This window comes from Pimephales promelas, chromosome 6 (genome assembly GCF_988280905.1).
Source record: "Pimephales promelas chromosome 6, fPimPro1.hap1.1, whole genome shotgun sequence".
Lineage (NCBI taxonomy): Eukaryota > Metazoa > Chordata > Actinopteri > Cypriniformes > Leuciscidae > Pimephales > Pimephales promelas.
The window spans coordinates 9,765,214-9,790,793 of NC_142774.1; the positions used below are offsets into that span (position 1 = coordinate 9,765,214).

At 36.4% G+C, this 25,580-nt stretch overlaps 1 protein-coding gene across 1 annotated transcript in view; it reads left to right on the plus strand.

Moving 5' to 3' along the window:
* Positions 1-383: 383 nt before the first annotated feature.
* The window catches only part of LOC120459352 (uncharacterized), a 93,905-nt gene continuing 68,708 nt past the window's right edge, over positions 384-25,580 (plus strand). The window contains 47 exon segments of the mRNA XM_089132657.1: positions 384-412; positions 4,810-4,859; positions 5,006-7,393; positions 7,439-7,621; positions 7,733-7,854; positions 7,947-8,008; positions 9,229-9,329; positions 9,439-9,505; positions 9,611-9,765; positions 9,872-9,993; positions 10,085-10,146; positions 10,273-10,373; positions 10,487-10,550; positions 10,639-10,793; positions 11,999-12,120; positions 12,212-12,273; positions 12,400-12,500; positions 12,613-12,676; positions 12,765-12,919; positions 13,027-13,148; positions 13,242-13,303; positions 13,492-13,592; positions 13,686-13,752; positions 13,859-14,013; positions 14,121-14,242; positions 14,334-14,395; positions 14,522-14,622; positions 14,736-14,799; positions 14,888-15,042; positions 15,150-15,271; positions 15,365-15,426; positions 15,614-15,714; positions 15,812-15,878; positions 15,985-16,139; positions 16,247-16,368; positions 16,460-16,521; positions 16,648-16,787; positions 16,863-16,926; positions 17,015-17,169; positions 17,269-17,387; positions 17,477-17,538; positions 17,663-17,763; positions 17,852-17,900; positions 18,003-18,178; positions 18,397-18,518; positions 18,644-18,705; positions 18,855-18,988. Coding sequence (XP_088988783.1) covers positions 384-412; positions 4,810-4,859; positions 5,006-7,393; positions 7,439-7,621; positions 7,733-7,854; positions 7,947-8,008; positions 9,229-9,329; positions 9,439-9,505; positions 9,611-9,765; positions 9,872-9,993; positions 10,085-10,146; positions 10,273-10,373; positions 10,487-10,550; positions 10,639-10,793; positions 11,999-12,120; positions 12,212-12,273; positions 12,400-12,500; positions 12,613-12,676; positions 12,765-12,919; positions 13,027-13,148; positions 13,242-13,303; positions 13,492-13,592; positions 13,686-13,752; positions 13,859-14,013; positions 14,121-14,242; positions 14,334-14,395; positions 14,522-14,622; positions 14,736-14,799; positions 14,888-15,042; positions 15,150-15,271; positions 15,365-15,426; positions 15,614-15,714; positions 15,812-15,878; positions 15,985-16,139; positions 16,247-16,368; positions 16,460-16,521; positions 16,648-16,787; positions 16,863-16,926; positions 17,015-17,169; positions 17,269-17,387; positions 17,477-17,538; positions 17,663-17,763; positions 17,852-17,900; positions 18,003-18,178; positions 18,397-18,518; positions 18,644-18,705; positions 18,855-18,988 — 7,051 coding nt within the window.

A 25,580-nucleotide genomic window follows, 5' to 3' on the forward strand; every position in this document is an offset into this window, starting at 1 on the left:
GAATAATATCAGATTTATTCTGGTTTATTGTTCATCCATTTCATAAATTCTTTTATAGGTTTATTTCACCTAATATTTATTTACTTATCTTTCATCAAAATAGACTCTTTGTTGTAACCAATTCACCATTTATCATCCAAACAGAAATGAATTCTTGACATTCACCTTGTAGTAATCAGCATTGTATTTACACCCTTCATTGTGAAGAATTCCTTCAGTATGCTTCTGTATTGCGCACTACAGGGTTTGGTCACTGAGCTACACTTTTTACCACACCCTACAGACGTCAATCTGCCTTTAATATAGTATCACCCAAAACTGCACTATTCAGTTTTTCACTTTTTATCTAAGAAGACAAATCACATAGAGCTCTGCAATACCACATGGTTATGACTTTGAACAGCATATGGAGGTAGGTTAAACCTTACGTATGAAATGATTGACATAATGTAGCTTATAATACAATATAATACTTTATTCAATGTGTACATATGGTATATGATTTCCTTTTAAATTACAATTAAATTTTTAATATGACTTGAAATTTAAATGGAGTACCAAAGCGTTAAAGTGCATTGTAAACATTGGATCACATATTTAACTGGGAAATCAAAGTTTGTCAGGGGTTATTTTACACTTAAAGCCCTGTTTTTAGATCGTTTCTGATGAAAATGAAATTAGATCGTTTCGACTCCACTGACTTGACTTGTTACAAAAACTATGATAAAACCTGTTGGAAAGCATCTTTTGCATCGATTTTTGTGTGAGCAGATCAGTGAACACCCCAGACCATTCGGTGAGTTTCACGTCTTTGTAAACTAAAGTTTAATGAGTTTTATGATTGTTCCAGTGCACATAGACGACCATTGTAAACCTAAAATTCTCGGGACAGTAGCATTGGTCCAATTGTCAATCTTTATGTTCTATTTAATCAGAAACAATCTTAAAACAGTGCTTTAAGTGTAAAAATACCAAACTAACCCTTTAAATTAATACATTGACACAATGCACTCCTTGTGTAGCCTACATCCATGTTTTTTTGTACTTAAAAATAACTGCATGTAGCTGTAATTAATTTCTGTAATTACATATGCAATAACACTGTAATTCCATAATTACATATGATTACACTGTTTGGCCTGTATCCCACATCAATAGCAGCCAAAGTGTTTGGCAATACAATGTGAACACAGTGTAGTCTACTTTTTTTTTTTTTTTTTTGTAAGTTGGCTACATAGTAGTTTTGGCTACATAGTAGTTAGTAAGCAGAGCCGTTCCTGACCTCCCTCAAAAATCTGTTTAGGGGCCCTCCTGTCCTGACCCATTAACCATGTAAACCATTTAAAATTGCCACACAGTCACACCTGGCACCCCAGTTCTACCACTACATTCCTCCCTCATTTAGTTAGTACTAATGAAAATGTAATTCCTGATATCAGAAATAGACATTTTATTTGATTATCACTAATTCACGTCTTAAATAGTACACATTTGATTACCCATATCAAAAATACATCCTGTGAATTACTAAAAGCTAAAATGGCTTGTCATTACATGCCACTGTGTGTTTTAAATGATAAAAGCAATAATCGAGAATCGAGATGGTTATTATTTGTTCCCAGCCCGAGAATGCGTTCTTGTTCCTGGTCTTCCTAACACTTTACAATTCTTAGCCACTCCTTCAGAATTCAAAAGCAGACATGGCCTTGGTTTTATACATTTAAACATTTGAAGCCTTGTCCCTAAAATGGATATTAAGATGTGGGCTAATACAAGGAATGCTGATTTCATTATTATCTCTGAAACCTGTCTTAAAAAATCTGTGTCTGATGAACGTATTTCTGTTGAAGGTTTTAAAGTTTATAGAACTGATCGGGTTGGCAACGGAGGTGGGGTTGCCATTTATGTGAAATTTAAGTTTATAAGCTCTGTAGCCCTGTCACTAACTAAAGCTAAACAGTTTGAAATTCTGACTGTGAAAGTGAATATATCAAAAGATGCTGCTATTACAGTAGTTGGGTGCTATAGATCTCCGTCTGCTTCAAATGATGCTTTCCAAACTCTATGCAAAATATTACATAGGCCTAATATTAATGACTCTGAATTTATTTGTTATGGGTGATATGAATTGGGACTGTAAAGATCTTGGAATCATTTGTGAATGTGCAGTTAAAACAGTATTTAGCTGACAAAAACATCTTAAATAATTTTCAGTCAGGGTTCAGAAGTGGCCATAGCACTATCACTGCTGCTACATTAGTGATAAATGATATTATTGGGGCCTTAGATAAGAAGCAACACGCTGCTGCTGCATTATTTGTTGATCTTTCTAAGCCATTTGATTCAGTTGATCATAAATTGTTATTGACAAAATTACGTTCAGTTGGTTTAAGTGAGAAGGCTGTTGCATGGTTCCAAAATTATTTTGTAGATCGTACTCAATGTGTTTATGCTGAAGGTTATAAATCTGATTTTCTTGAGATAACCAAAGGTGCGCCTCAAGGATCAATCTTAGGACCTGTTTTGTTTTCAATTTTTATAAATGATTTGGATAGAGATGTTCAAGCCAAATTACATTTATATGCTGATGAAACAGTGGTTTACACCCAGGCTTCCACGATTTTAGCAGCTGTACAGGAACTTCAGACTACATTTCAGGCATTGCAAAGCACATTATTGAGTCTAAAACTGAGTGCCATACCACCCATATAGGCCTACTGGTAACTGGTCCCCATTGTCTCTCTTTTCGTGACCAGAAGGATAGTTCCGCTTAATTATCTCATCGATATTGTAAACTTTGATTGACGCGCTTTGACCTTTGGACTTTAATTATTTGCGGGGCCTACTCAACTTGTAGTGTGCGTGTAGGGAGGATCGGCTGTGCAAGTAGGCCTAACTAAATAAATAATCATAAATAGATCAATAGTTAAATGATTAGTTCACTTTAAAAAAAAAAAAAAAACGTACATGCTGAGTACATTCCGATAATGTACTCACCCCATGTCATCCAAGATGTCTATGTCTTTCTTTCTTCAGTCGAAAAGAAATTAAGGTTTTTGATGAAAACATTACAGGATTTTTCTTCATATAATGGACTTCAATGGACTCCGAGAGTTTCATGGTCCAAATGACAGTTTCAGTGCAGCTTCAAATTGATTTAAATTGCACTCAGATGATGAATAAGGGTCTTATGTAAGGGTCATTTCAAAAATAGATAAAAAAAAGTTTAAGTTTTATAAGCATAAATGCTCACCTTGCTCTGTTCTGTGATGCGCGTTCACGACTCTCCTGTTCGAACTTGTTCGTCAAAATGAATAGATCTTTTTTTCGAGTCATTTCATTCATTCAGTGAATAAAAAAATAAGATGCAGGAAACATAGACAACAGGTAGCAACAAGTAGGAGCAGCATATGTTTTATGTTAAGCAACAAACATGTTGAAAGAAGTCCAACCCGAACAAACAAAAGAAGCATACACCACTAGTCGTCAACTAGTCGTCAACGTCAAGCAGAGGCAGCCAACCCTATTAGCCCTAAATAAGCTATTCTCCTGAAGTTAACTAAAGTCCAACAAATGCGATGCAGTGGTATTTGTAACATTTGGCATATACTGTAGGTTGTTGGGTATAGTCCACTGTATTTAGCAGAAGTGTGTATTGAGGCCATATAAATTATTTGGTTATCAAAAGAGGGCGCACATGGGCAGCCTTTTGAAACCTAAAATGACAAATAGAAAAACCAATGGACTTCAATAACATTAGCATGTGATGGTCATAGAAAGCCCATGAATACACATCAAATGTATAATTTGCGTCATGACCTGATTAGTCTATAGAAAATTAAACAAATCTCTTTTTTCATCATCTGGTGTTAATTGGGAACAGCTTTCATTCTAAATTTGAAAAATGAGAGTTGTGTGACTAATTCAAAGTTTAGCTCTTCTGAATAATGACTATTTACTTTATTTTACAGAACTACTGCAAAATATATCATGAATCTGAAACTCATACAGTTACATTGTGACGTGCTTGATATCTACCAAGTATTAATGTAATGCGGATTGGGATGGCACTGCAGTGCCTTATGTCTTATTGTCTGTAGTTCACACTTAATCTGTTTCAATGTTTGTTTGAAAGCTCTGTGCATTCCTGTAGCACAAACAATTTCACTTGATAACAAGACCATGAGTTTGATTGCCAGGGAATGAGAACCAATATAACTGTATACATTCCAAATCCCAAATGAGCTGCTTCAGACAATGACATGCAAATATGTCATGATAAATATTTCAACATAGGTGGACATTTTGAGAAATAAGCATACAAAAAATACAAAAGTGCTTTGAAAAGTGATCCATGTAGTTCGACCTGGCTTTTTAGAATGATAAAAGTATGTTTGTCATTGATGCCTCAGTTTAAACCTTTTCAGATCTACTGTGTTTGTGACAGAATTAAAAAAAAAAAAAAATTAAAGTGTTTCAGTTTCTCTGAAAACCTAGTCTCGTGTAGCCATATACCTTCAGACTGACAGCTAGCCAACGTTCCGTGGGCGTGACGCCTGAGGCTGAGACTACTGAAAATCTGAAATTTTTTAAAAAATATAATTTTAGTTCTTTAAATCTTCTCTAAAGGAAAGTTTACTACATAGATTTATTACTACAAAGGTGAATTATTTAAAGATCGCTAATTCTGCAACATAAACAATATAGCACTTAACTCATGAAGCTCTTTGAATGTTAATGTTTTGAAATTGCTTAAAGACATAAACTAGATGTTTTTTTTTTGTTGTTGTTTTTTTCTTCCTATTTTAGGGAGTGTTTCATTTCCAAAAATGCCAGATGGACAGTTTTTTTCACCATATGTAAGTATACTCTTATAGATAAGAGTAGTATATAGATATTTGATAATGTTATTAAATAATATTCATCCATATCAAAAAATAAATAAATAAAATAAAATATTAATGATGGTAATGATGACATATCTTTGTTTCTTTTTTCTTGACAGTATGTGTATGGTGTACCGTTTGTGGAGGTACATCATCCCCAACTACAACTGCACCAACAACACCGGTTTCCCAAACAACCAGTGAAGTTTGTATAATAAAAACTAAAGCACCCATTACCACAGCTATGACACCCAAACCATATCAAAAATGTACAGCTGTGACTTTCACAACTACACCTTCTCCAACTACCGATTCAACATCAACGGTATCTTCAAGAACAACTGAAGCTTCTACAGAACTTCTAACAGCAGTTACTAGTTCAAACACAGTGTCATCTTCAATGACAACAGAAACTGAATCTTCAACAACCACAGATTCAGCCGCTTCCACATTAACAAAGGAAGAATCTACAAACACAGCAATGATACCACCAACCACAGTCACATCCTCACCAACTACAGCAACAAATGCTGCTCCATCAACAACAACAGCTCAATTTTCAACAACTGAAGCTTCAACAACCACAGCTGTGAACCCAACAACCATGTCTGTATTCCCAGAACAAACAACTGCACCTCCAGCCACAGACAATACTGCTCCAACAGAGACACCATCTTCAACAATAACAACTGAATCTTATACAACCACAGTAATGACCCCCACAACCACACTCATATCCTCACCAACTACAGCAGCACCTTCAACAACAACAAATGCTGCTCCATCAACAACACAACCTTCAACAGCTGAAGCTTCTACAACCAGAGCTGTGAACCCCACAAATAATCCCATATTCTCAGAATCTTCAACTGCACCTCCAGCATCAGAAAATACTTCTCCAACAGAGACACCATCATCAACAATAACAACTGAAGCTACAACAACCACAGCTGTGAACCCAACAACCATGCCTGTATTCCCAGAACCTACAACTGCACCTCCAGCCACAGAAAATACTGTTCCAACAGGGACACCATCATCAACAATAACAACTGAAACTACAACAACCACAGCTGTGACCCCCACAACCACACTCATATCCTCACCAAATACAGCAGCACCTTCAACAGCAACAAATGCTACTCCATCAACAACACAAACTTCAACAGCTGAAGCTACAACAACCACAGCTGTGAACCCAACAACCATGCCTGTATTCCCAGAACCTACAACTGCACCTCCAGCAACAGAAAATACTTCTCCAACAGGGACACCATCATCAACAATAACAACTGAAGCTACAACAACCACAGCTGTGACCCCCACAACCACACTCATATCCTCACCAACTACAGCAGCACCTTCAACAGCAACAAATGCTGCTCCATTAACAACACAACCTTCAACAGCTGAAGCTTCAACAACCACATCTGTGACCCCCACAAATAATCCTGTATTCTCAGAATCTTCAACTGCACCTCCAGCATCAGAAAATACTTCTCCAACAGGGACACCATCATCAACAATAACAACTGAAACTACAACAACCACAGCTGTGACCCCCACAACCACACTCATATCCTCACCAACTACAGCAGCACCTTCAACAGCAACAAATGCTACTCCATCAACAACAACAACACAACCTTCAACAGCTGAAGCTTCAACAACCACATCTGTGACCCCCACAAATAATCCCATATTCTCAGAACCTACAACTGCACCTCCAGCAACAGAAAATACTTCTCCAACAGAGACACCATCATCAACAATAACAACTGAAACTACAACAACCACAGCTGTGAACCCCACAACCACACTCATATCCTCACCAACTACAGCAGAACCTTCAACAGCAACAAATGCTGCTCCATCAACAACACAAACTTCAACAGCTGAAGCTACAACAACCACAGCTGTGAACCCAACAACCATGCCTGTATTCCCAGAACCTACAACTGCACCTCCAGCAACAGAAAATACTTCTCCAACAGGGACACCATCATCAACAATAACAACTGAAGCTACAACAACCACAGCTGTGACCCCCACAACCACACTCATATCCTCACCAACTACAGCAGCACCTTCAACAGCAACAAATGCTACTCCATCAACAACAACAACACAACCTTCAACAGCTGAAGCTTCAACAACCACATCTATGACCCCCACAAATAATCCCATATTCTCAGAACCTACAACTGCACCTCCAGCAACAGAAAATGCTTCTCCAACCACAGAAATATCTTCAACTTCTTCACTTTTCACGACAACAACCAGACCTGCTACCACAACAACATTTTTCACTACCACAACCATGCCAATATTATCAGAAATTACAACATTTGTGACAACATCTTTACAAAATGCCACTCAAATTTCAGCGACACAGAATCCAGGTCCAAATACAATTGAAGCGTCTTTAGCGACCACTACAACCAGTACATCGACTCTCATGATTGTTCCTCAAGAAACCACTATTTCATTGTCAATGTCTACAACTGGTGCCTCCCCAACTACAATTGAGACTCCAATGACTGAATCTGGAGCTACTACAACTGCAAACATTGCAACAACTCAAACAACAGCAGTGGTCACGAGCAAGCTGCTGTTTAACTCCTCATCTCCAGTCCCCAGTGAAACTCTGGTCCTCAGTGCTCTCAACACTCTCCTGACATCCAGACAGTCACAGCTCAGTGAATCAGTGGAGGTGGCGAATTTCACCTATAAGAGTAAGTTTCACCATATTGAATTGAAAATGATTTGAAATGAGAATAACCACGTTAAACAGTCAAGACTGCCAATGTGTGGACAAATATGAACATACCTTTATTTCCAAACAGAAATCTCAGAAACCGCCTATGCCATCATCATTACGTTTAAACTGAGTAACATCAGCATGTCTGAAGTCCCTGAGCTCAGAAACAGCACTTATGTCCAAGTGCAAGATGTCATCAATAATGCAGTAAGAAATCAGAATTGAATTAATCAATGTTTCTGAGTCCAGTATGAAATCCTTAAATGAAATTTAATGAATTATTTGATTTTCACCTGCAGCTGAACACTCTTCTGAATGAACCGACCAGTCCACCATTGAGAGCCAATTCATCCAACTTTGTGTAAGATACAAACTGTATTTTATCTGTTGTCACATTTTAATTTATTAAAGCAATGGGAAATTAAAAACACAAAAAAGTCAAAACCTTTTCAATATGAATTTAACAGATATCTTCTCTTTGTCCCACAGGAGCTCTTCAAACCAGATTAATGGCAGTATGGAATACACCTTTCAGGATGGAGATGTCATTCAACCAGTCAGCTACCTAAAGGAGCTTCATTCACAGATAGGTATGTCAATTACGATGATCTATGGCTATACAACATTCTAAAAGATGAAAAAAAAAATGTTTCTGTAAATCACAAAAGACTAATTGTTTGTTTTTACATTTAATTGCTGAAGTGATCACTACAACAGTGTCTCCAGAATCAACAACTGGGTCCTCTCTGGCTCCTCCAAACCTAACGTTAGTGTTGACTTTCCATTTTGAGAGCTCACAATAATTTCATTGTACAAATGTGAAATATACTAAACAAAAGTTTTTGTTTTTACAGATCTGGTTCAGCAGTGGTCACAAGCAAGCTGTTGTTCAACTCCTCATCTCCAGTCCCCAGTGAAACTCTGGTCCTCAGTGCTCTCAACACTCTCCTGACATCCAGACGGTCACAGCTCAATGAGTCAGTGGAGGTGGCGAATTTCACCTATCAAAGTAAGTTTCTTCATTTAAGGTTGAAATGCTTTGTAAACGGTATTTAGTCAAAGATTCATGAATGGAAATCTTTTAACCAGAAAAATGTCACATCTCTCTCCAAACAGAAATCTCAGAAACCTCCTATGCTGTCGTCTTTACATTCAGCCTGATTAACATCAGCATGCCAGCAGATTCTGATGTCAGAGGCAACACCGACCAGAGATTGCAGGATATTATCAATAATGCGGTAAAGATATACAAATGAACACTGTAAATAGATTTAGTTCCAATGCCAATCTTTGACAGAGTTTGATGAATGGTTTGTTGTTTTTTCCTGCAGCTGAACGCTCTTCTGAATGAACCTGGGAAACAAGTTTTTGAACCCAAGTCCTCCAACTTCACGTGAGATGCGATCTTACTTCTATCTTGGAATCTAATTATAGATTCATTATGTTCAGTTTTCGATTTCAGAACGTTAAAAAAGCAAAAAAGTAAAAAATAATTACATTTGCTTGAATGTTTCAATAAATCTGTATTGCACAAATAAATTGAAACTCTGTCCAAATATCTTTTTTAATTTTTTCCCGCAGGAGATTTTCTAACCAGATTAATGGCAATATGGAATACACCTTTCAGGATGGAGATGCCATTCAACCAGTCAGCTTCCTAAATGAGCTTCGTTCACAGATGGGTATGTCAAAGCTCACGATATATATATATATATATATATATATATATAGGAATGAAAAATCTTTTTGCTCTGACTCTGAGATTTATTGTGTTTCTGCCTTTCATTGTAGAACTGACCACTACAACAGTGTCTTCAGATAAAATAACCAGTGTCCCCTCAACTTCTCCAAGCCCAATGCAAGTGTTAATTTTCTATTGACAAAACTATTTGCAACCTTTTATCGGGCACTAAAATTATGATAAAAAAAGGAACTATATTAATGAAATCGGTACTCTTTACAGATCTGGTTCAGCAGTGGTCACGAGCAAGCTGTTGTTCAACTCCTCATCTCCAGTCCCCAGTGAAACTCTGGTCCTCAGTGCTCTCAACTCTCTCCTGACATCCAGACAGTCACAGCTCAATAAATCAGTGGATGTGGCGAATTTCACCTATCAGAGTAAGTTTCATCATTTAAGGTTGAAATGCTTTGGAAACGGTATTTAGTCAAAGATTCATGAATGGAAATCTTTTAACCAAAAAAATTCACATCTCTCTCCAAACAGAAATCTCAGAAACCTCCTATGCTGTCGTCTTTACGTTCAAACTGAGTAACATCAGCATGTCTGAAGTCCCTGAGCTCAGAAACAGCACTTACGTGCAAGTGCAAGATGTCATCAATAATGCAGTAAGAAATCAGAATTAAATGAATCAATGTTTCTGAGTCCAGTAGAAATCCTTAAATGAAATGTAATGAATTATTTGATTTTCACCTGCAGCTGAACACTCTTCTGAATGAACCGACCAGCCCACCATTGAGAGCCAATTCATTCAACTTTGTGTAAGATACAAACTTTATTTTATCTGTTGTCACATTTTAATTTATTAAAGCAATGGGAAATTAAAAACACACAAAAAAGTCAAAACCTTTTCAATATGAATTTAACATCTTCTCTTTGTCCCACAGGAGCTCTTCAAACCAGATTAATGGCAGTATGGAATACACCTTTCAGGATGGAGATGTCATTCAACCAGTCAGCTACCTAAAGGAGCTTCATTCACAGATAGGTATGTCAGTTATGATGATCTATGGCTATACAACATTCTAAAAGACAAAAAAAAAATATGTTTCTGTAAATCTCAAAAGACTAATTGTTTGTTTTTACATTTAAATGTTGCAGTGATCACTACAACAGTGTCTCCAGAATCAACAACTGGGTCCTCGCTGGCTCCTCCAAACCTAACGTTAGTGTTGACTTTCCATTTTGAGAGCTCACAATAATTTCATTGTACAAATGTGAAATATACTAAACAAAAGTTGTTGTTTTTACAGATCTGGTTCAGCAGTGGTCACGAGCAAGCTGTTGTTCAACTCCTCATCTCCAGTCCCCAGTGAATCTCTGGTCCTCAGTGCTCTCAACACTCTCCTGACATCCAGACAGTCACAGCTCAATGAGTCAGTGGAGGTGGCGAATTTCACCTATCAAAGTAAGTTTCATCATTTAAGGTTGAAATGCTTTGGAAACGGTATTTAGTCAAAGATTCATGAATGGAAATCTTTTAACCAAAAAAAATTTCACATCTCTCTCCAAACAGAAATCTCAGAAACCTCCTATGCTGTTGTCTTTACATTTAGCCTGATTAACATAAGCATGCCAGCAGATTCTGATGTCAGAGGCAACACCGACCAGAGATTGCAGGATATTATCAATAATGCGGTAAAGATATACAAATGAACACTGTAAATAGATTTAGTTCCAATGCCAATCTTTGACAGAGTTTGATGAATGGTTTGTTGTTTTTTCCTGCAGCTGAACGCTCTTCTGAATGAACCTGGGAAACAAGTTTTTGAACCCAAGTCCTCCAACTTCACGTGAGATGCGATCTTACTTCTATCTTGGAATCTAATTATAGATTCATTATGTTCAGTTTTCGATTTCAGAACGTTAAAAAAGCAAAAAAGTAAAAATAATTACATTTGCTTGAATGTTTCAATAAATCTGTATTGCACAAATAAATTGAAACTCTGTCCAAATATCTTTTTTAATTTTTTCCCGCAGGAGATCTTCTAACCAGATTAATGGCAATATGGAATACACCTTTCAGGATGGAGATGCCATTCAACCAGTCAGCTTCCTAAATGAGCTTCGTTCACAGATGGGTATGTCAAAGCTCACGATATATATATATATCTATAGGAATGAAAAATCTTTTTGCTCTGACTCTGAGATTTATTGTGTTTCTGCCTTTCATTGTAGAACTGACCACTACAACTGTGTCTTCAGATAAAATAACCAGTGTCCCCTCAACTTCTCCAAGCCCAATGCAAGTGTTAATTTTCTATTGACAAAACTATTTGCAACCTTTTATCGGACACTAAAATTATGATAAAAAAAGGAACTATATTAATGAAAAGCGGTACTCTTTACAGATCTGGTTCAGCAGTGGTCACAAGCAAGCTGTTGTTCAACTCCTCATCTCCAGTCCCCAGTGAAACTCTGGTCCTCAGTGCTCTCAACTCTCTCCTGACATCCAGACAGTCACAGCTCAATGAATCAGTGGAGGTGGCGAATTTCACCTATCAAAGTAAGTTTCATCATTTAGGGTTGAAATGCTTTGGAAACGGTATTTAGTCAAAGATTCATGAATGGAAATCTTTTAACCAAAAAAATTTCACATCTCTCTCCAAACAGAAATCTCAGAAACCGCCTATGCCATCATCATTACGTTTAAACTGAGTAACATCAGCATGTCTGAAGTCCCTGAGCTCAGAAACAGCACTTATGTGCAAGTGCAAGATGTCATCAATAATGCAGTAAGAAATCAGAATTAAATGAATCAATGTTTCTGAGTCCAGTATAAATCCTTAAATGAAATTTAATGAATTATTTGATTTTCACCTGCAGCTGAACACTCTTCTGAATGAACCGACCAGCCCACCATTGAGAGCCAATTCATTCAACTTTGTGTAAGATACAAACTTTATTTTATCTGTTGTCACATTTTAATTTATTAAAGCAATGGGAAATTAAAAACACACAAAAAAGTCAAAACCTTTTCAATATGAATTTAACATCTTCTCTTTGTCCCACAGGAGCTCTTCAAACCAGATTAATGGCAGTATGGAATACACCTTTCAGGATGGAGATGTCATTCAACCAGTCAGCTACCTAAAGGAGCTTCATTCACAGATAGGTATGTCAATTACGATGATCTATGGCTATACAACATTCTAAAAGACGAAAAAAAATATGTTTCTGTAAATCACAAAAGACTAATTGTTTGTTTTTACATTTAATTGCTGAAGTGATCACTACAACAGTGTCTCCAGAATCAACAACTGGGTCCTCTCTGTCTCCTCCAAACCTAACGTTAGTGTTGACTTTCCATTTTGAGAGCTCACAATAATTTAATTTTACAAATGTGAAATATACTAAACAAAAGTTGTTGTTTTTACAGATCTGGTTCAGCAGTGGTCACGAGCAAGCTGTTGTTCAACTCCTCATCTCCAGTCCCCAGTGAATCTCTGGTCCTCAGTGCTCTCAACACTCTCCTGACATCCAGACAGTCACAGCTCAATGAATCAGTGGAGGTGGCGAATTTCACCTATCAAAGTAAGTTTCATCATTTAAGGTTGAAATGCTTTGGAAATGGTATTTAGTCAAAGATTCATGAATGGAAATCTTTTAACCAAAAAAATTTCACATCTCTCTCCAAACAGAAATCTCAGAAACCTCCTATGCTGTCGTCTTTACGTTTAAACTGAGTAACATCAGCATGCCAGCAGATTCTGATGTCAGAGGCAACACCGACCAGAGATTGCAGGATATTATCAATAATGCGGTAAAGATATACAAATGAACACTGTAAATAGATTTAGTTCCAATGCCAATCTTTGACAGAGTTTGATGAATGGTTTGTTGTTTTTTCATGCAGCTGAACGCTCTTCTGAATGAACCTGGGAAACAAGTTTTTGAACCCAAGTCCTCCAACTTCACGTGAGATGCGATCTTACTTCTATCTCGGAATCTAATTATAGATTCATTATGTTCAGTTTTCGATTTCAGAACGTTAAAAAAGCAAAAAAGTAAAAAATAATTACATTTGCTTGAATGTTTCAATAAATCTGTATTGCACAAATAAATTAAAACTCTGTCCAAATATCTTTTTTAAATTTTTCCTGCAGGAGATCTTCTAACCAGATTAATGGCAATATGGAATACACCTTTCAGGATGGAGATGCCATTCAACCAGTCAGCTTCCTAAATGAGCTTCGTTCACAGATGGGTATGTCAAAGCTCACGATATATATATCTATAGGAATGAAAAATCTTTTTGCTCTGACTCTGAGATTTATTGTGTTTCTGCCTTTCATTGTAGAACTGACCACTACAACTGTGTCTTCAGATAAAATAACCAGTGTCCCCTCAACTTCTCCAAGCCCAATGCAAGTGTTAATTTTCTATTGACAAAACTATTTGCAACCTTTTATCGGGCACTCAAATTATCATAAAAAAAAGGAACTATATTAATGAAATCGGTACTCTTTACAGATCTGGTTCAGCAGTGGTCACAAGCAAGCTGTTGTTCAACTCCTCATCTCCAGTCCCCAGTGAAACTCTGGTCCTCAGTGCTCTCAACACTCTCCTGACATCCAGACAGTCACAGCTCAATGAGTCAGTGGAGGTGGCGAATTTCACCTATCAGAGTAAGTTTCGTCATTTAAGGTTGAAATGCTTTGGAAACGGTATTTAGTCAAAGATTCATGAATGGAAATCTTTTAACCAAAAAAAATTCACATCTCTCTCCAAACAGAAATCTCAGAAACCTCCTATGCTGTTGTCTTTACGTTTAAACTGAGTAACATCAGCATGTCTGAAGTCCCTGAGCTCAGAAACAGCACTTATGTGCAAGTGCAAGATGTCATCAATAATGCAGTAAGAAATCAGAATTAAATGAATCAATGTTTCTGAGTCCAGTATAAATCCTTAAATGAAATTTAATGAATTATTTGATTTTCACCTGCAGCTGAACACTCTTCTGAATGAACCGACCAGCCCACCATTGAGAGCCAATTCATTCAACTTTGTGTAAGATACAAACTTTATTTTATCTGTTGTCACATTTTAATTTATTAAAGCAATGGGAAATTAAAAACACACAAAAAAGTCAAAACCTTTTCAATATGAATTTAACATCTTCTCTTTGTCCCACAGGAGCTCTTCAAACCAGATTAATGGCAGTATGGAATACACCTTTCAGGATGGAGATGTCATTCAACCAGTCAGCTACCTAAAGGAGCTTCATTCACAGATAGGTATGTCAATTACGATGATCTATGGCTATACAACATTCTAAAAGACGAAAAAAAAATATGTTTCTGTAAATCACAAAAGACTAATTGTTTGTTTTTACATTTATTTGTTGAAGTGATCACTACAACAGTGTCTCCAGAATCAACAACTGGGTCCTCTCTGGCTCCTCCAAACCTAACGTTAGTGTTGACTTTCCATTTTGAGAGCTCACAATAATTTCATTGTACAAATGTGAAATATACTAAACAAAAGTTGTTGTTTTTACAGATCTGGTTCAGCAGTGGTCACAAGCAAGCTGTTGTTCAACTCCTCATCTCCAGTCCCCAGTGAAACTCTGGTCCTCAGTGCTCTCAACACTCTCCTGACATCCAGACGGTCACAGCTCAATGAATCAGTGGAGGTGGCGAATTTCACCTATCAGAGTAAGTTTCATCATTTAAGGTTGAAATGCTTTGGAAACAGTATTTAGTCAAAGATTCATGAATGGAAATCTTTTAACCAAAAAAATTTCACATCTCTCTCCAAACAGAAATCTCAGAAACCTCCTATGCTGTCGTCTTTACATTCAGCCTGATTAACATCAGCATGCCAGCAGATTCTGATGTCAGAGGCAACACCGACCAGAGATTGCAGGATATTATCAATAATGCGGTAAAGATATACAAATGAACACTGTAAATAGATTTAGTTCCAATGCCAATCTTTGACAGAGTTTGATGAATGGTTTGTTGTTTTTTCCTGCAGCTGAACGCTCTTCTGAATGAACCTGGGAAACAAGTTTTTGAACCCAAGTCCTCCAACTTCACGTGAGATGCGATCTTACTTCTATCTTGGAATCTAATTATAGATTCATTATGTTCAGTTTTCGATTTCAGAACGTTAAAAAAGCAAAAAAGTAAAAATAATTACATTTGCTTGAATGTTTCAATAAATCTGTATTGCACAAATAAATTGAAACTCTGTCCAAATATCTTTTTTAAATTTTTCCTGCAGGAGATCTTCTAACCAGATTAATGGCAATATGGAATACACCTTTCAGGATGGAGATGCCATTCAACCAGTCAGCTTCCTAAATGAGCTTCGTTCACAGATGGGTATGTCAAAGCTCACGATATATATATATATCTATAGGAATGAAAAATCTTTTTGCTCTGACTCTGAGATTTATTGTGTTTCTGCCTTTCATTGTAGAACTGACCACTACAACAGTGTCTTCAGATAAAATAACCAGTGTCCCCTCAACTTCTCCAAGCCCAATGCAAGTGTTCATTTTCTATTGACAAAACTATTTGCAACCTTTTATCGGGCACTAAAATTATGATCAAAAAAGGAACTATATTAATGAAAAGCGGTACTCTTTACAGATCTGGTTCAGCAGTGGTCACAAGCAAGCTGTTGTTCAACTCCTCATCTCCAGTCCCCAGTGAAACTCTGGTCCTCAGTGCTCTCAACACTCTCCTGACATCCAGACAGTCACAGCTCAATAAATCAGTGGATGTGGCGAATTTCACCTATCAAAGTAAGTTTCATCATTTAGGGTTGAAATGCTTTGGAAACGGTATTTAGTCAAAGATTCATGAATGGAAATCTTTTAACCAAAAAAATTTCACATCTCTCTCCAAACAGAAATCTCAGAAACCGCCTATGCCATCATCATTACGTTTAAACTGAGTAACATCAGCATGTCTGAAGACCCTGAGCTCAGAAACAGCACTTATGTCCAAGTGCAAGATGTCATCAATAATGCAGTAAGAAATCAGAATTAAATGAATCAATGTTTCTGAGTCCAGTATAAATCCTTAAATGAAATTTAATGAATTATTTGATTTTCACCTGCAGCTGAACACTCTTCTGAATGAACCGACCAGTCCACCATTGAGAGCCAATTCATTCAACTTTGTGTAAGATACAAACTTTATTTTATCTGTTGTCACATTTTAATTTATTAAAGCAATGGGAAATTAAAAACACACAAAAAAGTCAAAACCTTTTCAATATGAATTTAACATCTTCTCTTTGTCCCACAGGAGCTCTTCAAACCAGATTAATGGCAGTATGGAATACACCTTTCAGGATGGAGATGTCATTCAACCAGTCAGCTACCTAAAGGAGCTTCATTCACAGATAGGTATGTCAGTTATGATGATCTATGGCTATACAACATTCTAAAAGACGAAAAAAAAAATATGTTTCTGTAAATCACAAAAGACTAATTGTTTGTTTTTACATTTAAATGTTGCAGTGATCACTACAACAGTGTCTCCAAAATCAACAACTGGGTCCTCGCTGGCTCCTCCAAACTTAACGTTAGTGTTGACTTTCCATTTTGAGAGCTCACAATAATTTCATTGTACAAATGTGAAATATACTAAACAAAAGTTGTTGTTTTTACAGATCTGGTTCAGCAGTGGTCACAAGCAAGCTGTTGTTCAACTCCTCATCTCCAGTCCCCAGTGAAACTCTGGTCCTCAGTGCTCTCAACTCTCTCCTGACATCCAGACAGTCACAGCTCAATGAATCAGTGAAGATTCTGAATTTCACCTATCAGAGTAAGTTTCATCATTTAAAGTTGAAATGATTTTAAATGGAAATGAGAGAAAAGCGAATGTCATGCTCAAAGCCAATCTAAACCATTTCTTTATTAACAGAAATTTCAGAAACATCCTATGTGGTGATCTTTAAGTTTAATATGAGTCACATCATGCCAAGGGACTCTGGCCTTAGAAACAACACCTACCTGCAAGTACAGGATATTATCAATCATGAGGTAAGAAATCACCATTTACCCATTTAGATATTTTGATCCGATGCAAATCTACCCCAGATTTTAATAAAATAATTGATTTTTACCTGCAGCTGAACACTCTTCTGAATGAACCAAGCAGACAGACTTTAAAACCCATGTCATCTGTTTTCACGTAAGATGGGAACTGACTTATTCTATATTATTTGCTCTCACATTTTTAGATTTTAAAGCAATATATAAAATAGGTGAATTTTACAAATGATGTCTGTAACAGTAATCTTCTGTTTGTCCCCCAGGAGCTCTTCAAACCAGATTGATGGTAGTATGGAATACACCTTCCAGGATGGAGATGTCATTCAACCAGTCAGCTACCTAAAGGAGCTTCATTCACTGATGGGTATGTCAAAACTCACAATGAATTGCTCCACTGACACCAAATTGTGCAACCGCAAGCATCCTCAACTAATCATTACTTTATTTTACAGTCTTCACGACAGCCACCACTCTGACAAGCACAACTGCTCCACGTAGTTTGTAAGAGCAAGTATTCCAGTTCAATTTCCTAAAAGCCCGTTGTTGTCCGAATGGTTTTACATTCCTGTTTTTTTTTTTTGTTTTTTTTATCATTTGTTGTAGGATGGGGAAGGTTTATATAAATATTGTCCTTGTGTTTAAAACACTGGGTTCAATACCGAGTGAGGCTAGTGTTCTACAACTGGTCAACTCTTTGATCAAACCACGTATAAGCACTAAAGATGGCTCAACACAAACTGATGTGTCAGATGTGTCAAACTATAATGTCACCTTTATAAGTGAGTATTTCTCTCCACTGTAGGCTGCTTTTTGTTCTAAATTTGACATTTTATTGCAAATAATGTAAAAAGTGTAGACCTGTAACAATAGCTTTCTTTCAGGGAAAATAATAAATGTGTCAGTCAATTATACCCTTCTGTAAATGAATGTGTACTTAATGTGTTTTACCACGCAACATATAACCACACAACTAATTTTTTTTAAATATATTTTTAAGGAATTAATGATACCTCATATGCTCTCCAATTTGGATTTGAAATCAGCAATGTATCCATGTCAGAGAAGATTCAACTCAGGAATGATACATACATTTCAATCCAAAACTCTATAAACCAGTTGGTGAGTTGGAGACACTTTGATACAGTTTTTTTCTTTTTTCTTCTCAGAAACTTGACCTGAAAAAGAATATTTATTCTATCCTTAATGAATTCATTAATTTCTATATTTATTACTCCACTCTTCAGATTACTAAGATCCTAAATGACCCCTCAGCTCCTCAGTTTAATATCAGCCAAATTGATTTCAAGTAAGTTCTGAATGTTTTCTTTACTTTATTTTGAGCAAAACTGTCTCAATCTGTATTTGTCAGCAGCTGTTTTTAGAATGCAAGTAGGTGGCTTGTGAGAAAAGGTTGTATGCTTTTGATATTCATTTCATGTTTTATTCTTCCCACAGGAATGGTAACACCATCGTTCAGGCCAACGTTTCATATGTTTTCTCAGAAAGTAACTTGAACACAAACAGCACCTTTGTCAAGGAACTTCTCAAAATCAATAGCGGTATTACCACATCCACACCTGCCATGCCATGTTTTAAATACATTTATCCACAAACACCAAATACTGTAATTTAAAGCATGATTTCCTCCACTAATTAGACCTTTATTTGACAGACTTAACGACCGCCAGCACTATAACGACAAGCGCAACCTCTCCACCGACATTGTAAGAGCAATAATTGCAATGCCAGTTACATTTCTCATTTTCTTTTGCAAATTTCCATCTTGACACTCCTGTAACACTTACTGTTAAACATATTGTATTGAATGGATTTTACCTTTTTGTTGCCATGAAAAAAACTATAGATGGTGACATGGAATAAATCATCTAAATAAATGAATGTGCCATCTTTTGCAGGCTTGGGAAGGTGGTTATATATGTTAGCCTTGTATTTAATACACGGGGCACTTTACCAAGTCAGAGTATGGTTCTTCAACTGACTAACTCTCTGTTAATTGGAATGAAACTAAAAATTAATAATCGAGTCCTCACAGAAAGACAACTGAATGACCTTGTGAGCTCTGTGAATGTCACCTATAATGGTAAGTTTGCGTTCCTTTGTTGTGCCCTAATAATTAATGAAGAAGTGAAATTTTATCAGCCACATATAACCATAATTGTTAGCCTACATAATTATTGTTTTTTTTTCCCCCAAAAGAAATCAACAAAACCTCCTTCTCTCTGAACTTTGGATTTGAAATCAGCAATGTATCCATGTCTGAGAAAGTTGATTTCAGGAATGAAACCTACTCAGTGATCGAGACCTATATAAACACATTTGTGAGTTAGAAACACTGGCCCTGAACTTAAAATTGCTTTATTTTAATGGCATTAACTTGATTAAACAAATGAATCTCTGTTTATTTCTGCTCTCTTCAGGTGTCCAGGATCCTAAATAAAACAACAACTACTCAGTTTAATTTCAATAATATCAAATTCAAGTAAGTTCTTGTTTTGTGATTTTTTCCTTTATTTCGAGCAGGAATTCTTAAGAGATCTGTTTATATCAGTGGGTGGCTTTTGGTGCATGGGTGAGGGAAGATGTACTGTAAATTCAGTTCATTTATTTTCTTTATTTATATTTCATTTCTCATTGTACATTTTTATCTCTCCACAGGAGTAATTCCAGCGTGATTGAGGCCAACGTTGTGTATGTTTTTTCGGATGATGATATCAGCAGTTTTGCCTTGGTCTCCCTTTTTCTCGCCACACCTTCTCCAACCACAGTTCTCCCTACAGTTGTAAACACTACAACCTCAAACAACGGCACAAACGCAGCATGGATTGTGGCGATCATTGTCCCTGTGGCTATTGTCCTCGGGCTTATACCTTGCTGGATTCTGCTTTGCGTAAGTTTTATGATGTTTGAATGTCAAATATGTGCATAGTGAAGTGATTCATTACAGCAGGGATGTATTATATATCTGCCTTTTAAATGAGGTTTAGAATTGTCTAGCTGAATTACATTTTTTTTTAAAGTGTAAAGTGTTCTCTCTGAGGATGTTAACATTTTGTCTGTTTATGTCTTTAGTGTTTACTCTGTGGATGCTGTGCAGCAGTCAGAAGACGTTGGCACAGAAGACAGTCGTACAACATACAGTACACCACTCGAAACAGTCTCTTCTAGAGATATTCAAGATGAAAACATTGACACTTGAAATATACATTCTTTTTCCTGTATTGCTGGGCAAACAGGACCTTTGCAACTGTTTTAAAACTGTTATTTAAGATATTTTATTTATTTGAAAATTCTGTCTTTTAAATTGATGATGATCTTGTTTTCCAAATAAACAATTTATTTCCTCGTACAGTTAATGTTAAGGGACATATGTAGAATGTGTTGATCACGTTTTTATACACTCTATGTACTTTATCTTCATCTAATATAATATATGGCTCCCTACTGAAATGTTTCCACAAATTCACTGTGAATGTTTTAAAATTTCTAGTTAAAAATAAATAAAAGCTATTGTTCATTATAAGAATGTTGTTGTATCCATCCAGTAGCACCTCATTGTAGTAAAAAAGATCCAAGAAGATCTAAGGGGTGGAGATGGGTAGGGTTAGGGATCAGGGGGCGGAGATGGGTAGGTTTAGGTATACACAAGGTGATTTTGTGTTCTGCAGTGAGGACTCTATCCATCTCTATTCATCACTGGAATATACAATGCAGAGCTTTACAGGCAATATTTAAAGGGTTTGTTCACCCAAAAATGAAAATTCTGTCAGTATTTACTCACCCTCATGTTGTTCCAACCCCGTAAGACCTTTGTTCATCTTCAGAACATGAATTAAGATATTTTTGATGAAATCTGAGAGCTGGATCACTCCTGCATACTAGTACATATAGGCTTCTTGAGGAACTGAAACTTGCTGGCCTCGAAAAGTTTTTAAAGACATTGTTAAAATAGTCCAAGTGACTACAGTGGCTCAATCTTAGTTTATCAAACAATGAGAACACTTTTTGTGTGCAAAAAACAACAAAAACTATGACTTTATTTCAACTATTCAATTACTAAAATGAATGCATTTTCTGGTTTATTTATTTATTTATTTCTACTTCATACCAAATCTATTATATACTTACACATTCTGACAAACACACACAGCAATAACTGAAATACAACATTACAAATATCCGAAGCAAATCTGTCTGATTCACACAAACTCGCACGCGCACACACACACACACACACACACACACACACACACACACCAACTATGAAATACAACATCATGATGATTGATAAAATAACATAATACTTAATAATCTTGTTAGATGATTAGATAATTACATTTGAAATATTTTTCTTTCAATAAAACATTTGCAATACATTTGTAAAAGGGGTTTTTATGGATGTTTGGCCCGAGTTTATGTTGCAATTACACTGGTCTGACCACTAGCGGTCACCATGGAGACAGGTGTCGGATTGTTTCGAAGCCTCAACAGAATACAGCACATTTGCTGAGAACTGTTTCAGTGTTTCATGAAGCCTCGATCTGCCCAGCAAGGGAGGAAATAAAGACTCAAGAAGGGGGAAATGTCAACAAACAAAAGTTTAGTCTACCTGGGTGTCAAATTCTACTAACCCTCTCAAATAATTTAACAAATAGCCTAAATAACAGAAATGTAGGCTATACACTCACTCCCAACCTGACCACAAACCAGGAGATAGCAAATAAAAATGGCACCAACCTCCCTACAGTCCCAGGCAATACAAATAAAATAAAAACAAAAAGGGCAATAACAGTTAAGACAATTCTAACGTTGCTAAAACGTACTAGGCCTACAAAGACTGTGAATTGTGAAGTACTGAAGTGTGGTTTTTCATGAATAATGGCAGGATGCACCATTTCTCCACTGGCTTTTACCATGACAATGGAAATATTCATTAGGACATCAAGATTGGTAGTAGGAGGAGAGCGCTTGTCTTCTGGGATGCGACATGACATGACAACCATGACTACAACAGCAGCCTGCACTAATCGGTTGTTGGGTAAGTTAACCAACAATATTGAATGGGCACAAATGCAATTTAAGCCCTCTAAATCAATGAGCATCTTGATAGTTAGATATAAAACATTATTCATTAATGGTGAGGCAATACCATCAGTTTCTGAGAAGCCATGCAGTGAAGAGTCTTGGGAGATGGTACGATGGGGAAAGGACACAGTTCGATTATAAAAGTAGACAAAGAGTGGAAGGGTTGAAGAGCATAAACAGCTGTGCTCTACCAAAATAAATAAATAAATAAATACTCTAAGTACTTGTAATAACTTCTATATTGCATTAGGTGTATCTTTGTATTCTTATTATGTGTGTATATCTTCTTGGTATCATTTAACCCTCTCTAGCTCACGGAGTTCACATACAGGAAATTACAGTAAAATGTGTTTTTTGGGGTTTTTTAAAGTTATCTACCAATTTACTGCACAATTGCATAACTAGGCCATAAATTGGCACATGAAAAAGGATTTTTTTTTTTTTTAAAGAAAAAATAACTTAAATGATGATCATAATTAAATCTAAATAGTTTTTGGATATTGCTCCATGTGTTAGGCTTATAATATACCTAGGCTGTTTAGTCGAAAACTGTTTTTTCTTATAGTTAAAGGGTCATGAAACCCCAAACCAAATTTTCCGAGATTTTAACAGAGGTAGCCTATGTGTGTTGAACACCATTGAAGAAAATGTTAACATCTGTTAGATTTAATACGTGACGTGGCCGTTGACGACTCATCGGTGTCTCTCATAATTATTAATGAGACTGAGTTTTCTTATCCTATGAGAAGACGTGGTCTCTTAATTATTCATGACAACATGTGGATCTATCCAACGACAGACATGTCAAACTGTGATATTTCCCTTGAGATAAATAAAGTATCAAACAAACATCTTGTAGCTAGTAGATGACAGAGGCAATCATGATGGGACGCAAGTGTTTGTTTTTATGGTGCAAAGTCCAAGTGCGTTGAATATGTTCCCCGCGATGCTTCGGGGTTAGACTCTGGCTCTGGACGGGTGGTTTGCCATCAACCACGGACACATCTAAACATGATCATTCTAAACTATAGTGTGTGCCGCGCAGACATTTTCTCGAGAGAGCTGCAAGAAGTGAAGAATGGTGGACTTCGCCTTGTTGACAATGTTGTGTTTATGTACTTGACAGGAGATGGCGCTGTAGTTCACATGGTTGTTGCACCTGCTGTCTAATTATGTGACCATGTGGCACTGTTGCCTTGCTTGTGGGTTTGAATAAACCTTGAAGAAGTTACAAGTTTCTTGTCTTCATGATTACCAGAACTTAAGACATAACAGACAACTAATCCAAGTGGCGTCTTGCCAGAGATGCGGCGGTATCCCGAGGACTTTTCTATCCCTTCAAAGGTGTGTGTGTGTGTGTGTGTGTGTGTGTGTGTGCGTGTGTGTGTGTGTGTGTGTGTCTGTCTCTGTGTGTGTGTGTGTCTAAAAAGAAGTCATCCTCTGCAGAGCCGTCTTTAAATATGAGGGTTCAGAGGACGCGTAGACTATGCATAGATGCATGCTTTTGCAAAACATACATTTGCAGAAACATTACAAGTTATCAAAATGAGACATGACTGTAATCACACACTATTTAATTCAGAAAATTATTTATCAAAAATGATTTATTTAATAGAAGATATTTTAAAACAAAATAAATGTAATAAACCAAGTAAATAAACCAATATAATACAAAACAACAGCACCAATAAACTGTAATGAACAGGATGCATACATGATACATGTGTGTGTGTGTGTGTGTGGGTGTGTGTGTATGAGATAGAAAGTTTGTTTTACTTTTTAGTCATGCTCTAGGACCAGACCTTTGTAGAACTATGTAGAACATTTCAGATGTATAATGGATTTACTTTTATTTCATTGACAAACAAAATTTAAAAAAGTATTTTTTTTTCCCCATTCATTTTCAATGTGGGGTTAAACAGCTTAACCGCTTAAACGGTCATTTTTTTACACACCATTTTCGTGCATGTTTAGATAGATTATCTAGGAAAAGTCACAGAGTTTCATGCCCCTGAGATAAAGGTAACATTTAAAAAAAAAATGAAGGAAAAGTCCATTGTGGTCAGACTGACCCCAAACAGTGATTAAAGAGAACTTAGTTTGACCATTTAAATTTCTTTTCTTTTCTTGTGCTTATTACTTGTAAACTCACTATCACAGAGCTTTAGTTTATCTGGTTCCTGAACTCTCTCAATTCAGATAATTTCCACAAAAAAAATGTAGTCCCCATAGCAAAATATATCTGCATGGCTTCTTTTTGCCGCCGGCCCTAATCTGTCGGCTATATGTATATGAGTATATGAAACATTTGCTGCCGAATTTGTCACTCCCCTTTTGAAACTTACGAAATCTCTGTGTAAAAACTTAGTGACGTACACGCGCAAGTGATCACTTTCGGCGCATGCGCAGACCGAAGCGGCCGTACCTTCAGATCAGTTGGACTTGGCTGTGGTTACACGAGATAAAAACTATAAAAACACTATTCGTTTTCTCACACAAACCGCTCGTTTCATGTCTTAGGCCATCAATAATAATTAAATCATGTTTAATTATGACTTCTCTATGCATGCTCTTTGAGGTGGTGACCATAGACCTGCATTATATGACTGATAGACAAGAACGGTTTGACCGAAAAATATCAAAATACTGAAAATACTGTGGAAACAAAGACAGCTGCATCTTGGATTCCCGTGAGGTAAAGCTAAAACATATCAAAAATTAATTTCAAAGTGAACTATCCCTTTAAAGAATTATAACCACCTTCTTTCCACAGAAATTGCTTTTTTTTTAAAAGAGGCTAAGACTCTCAGTTCTAAATTTATTAAATTTCCCATTGCACCAAAAGCGAAGGAGGTTCATTTTAAGGATCTAAAATGGAATATACCCCTCAGCGGAATTTTTGAGATGTCACTTTGGTTTGGATCACAATAATTGCACATTCTTTGATGACCATATTGAAACCACTGAGCATTTATTTTATGAATGTATTTTTGTTAATGCTTTATGGGAAGATTTGCATTATTGGTTGTTCCATAAAGTTTTACATTTTTCTACTCTAACAAAGGAAAACGTTATGAC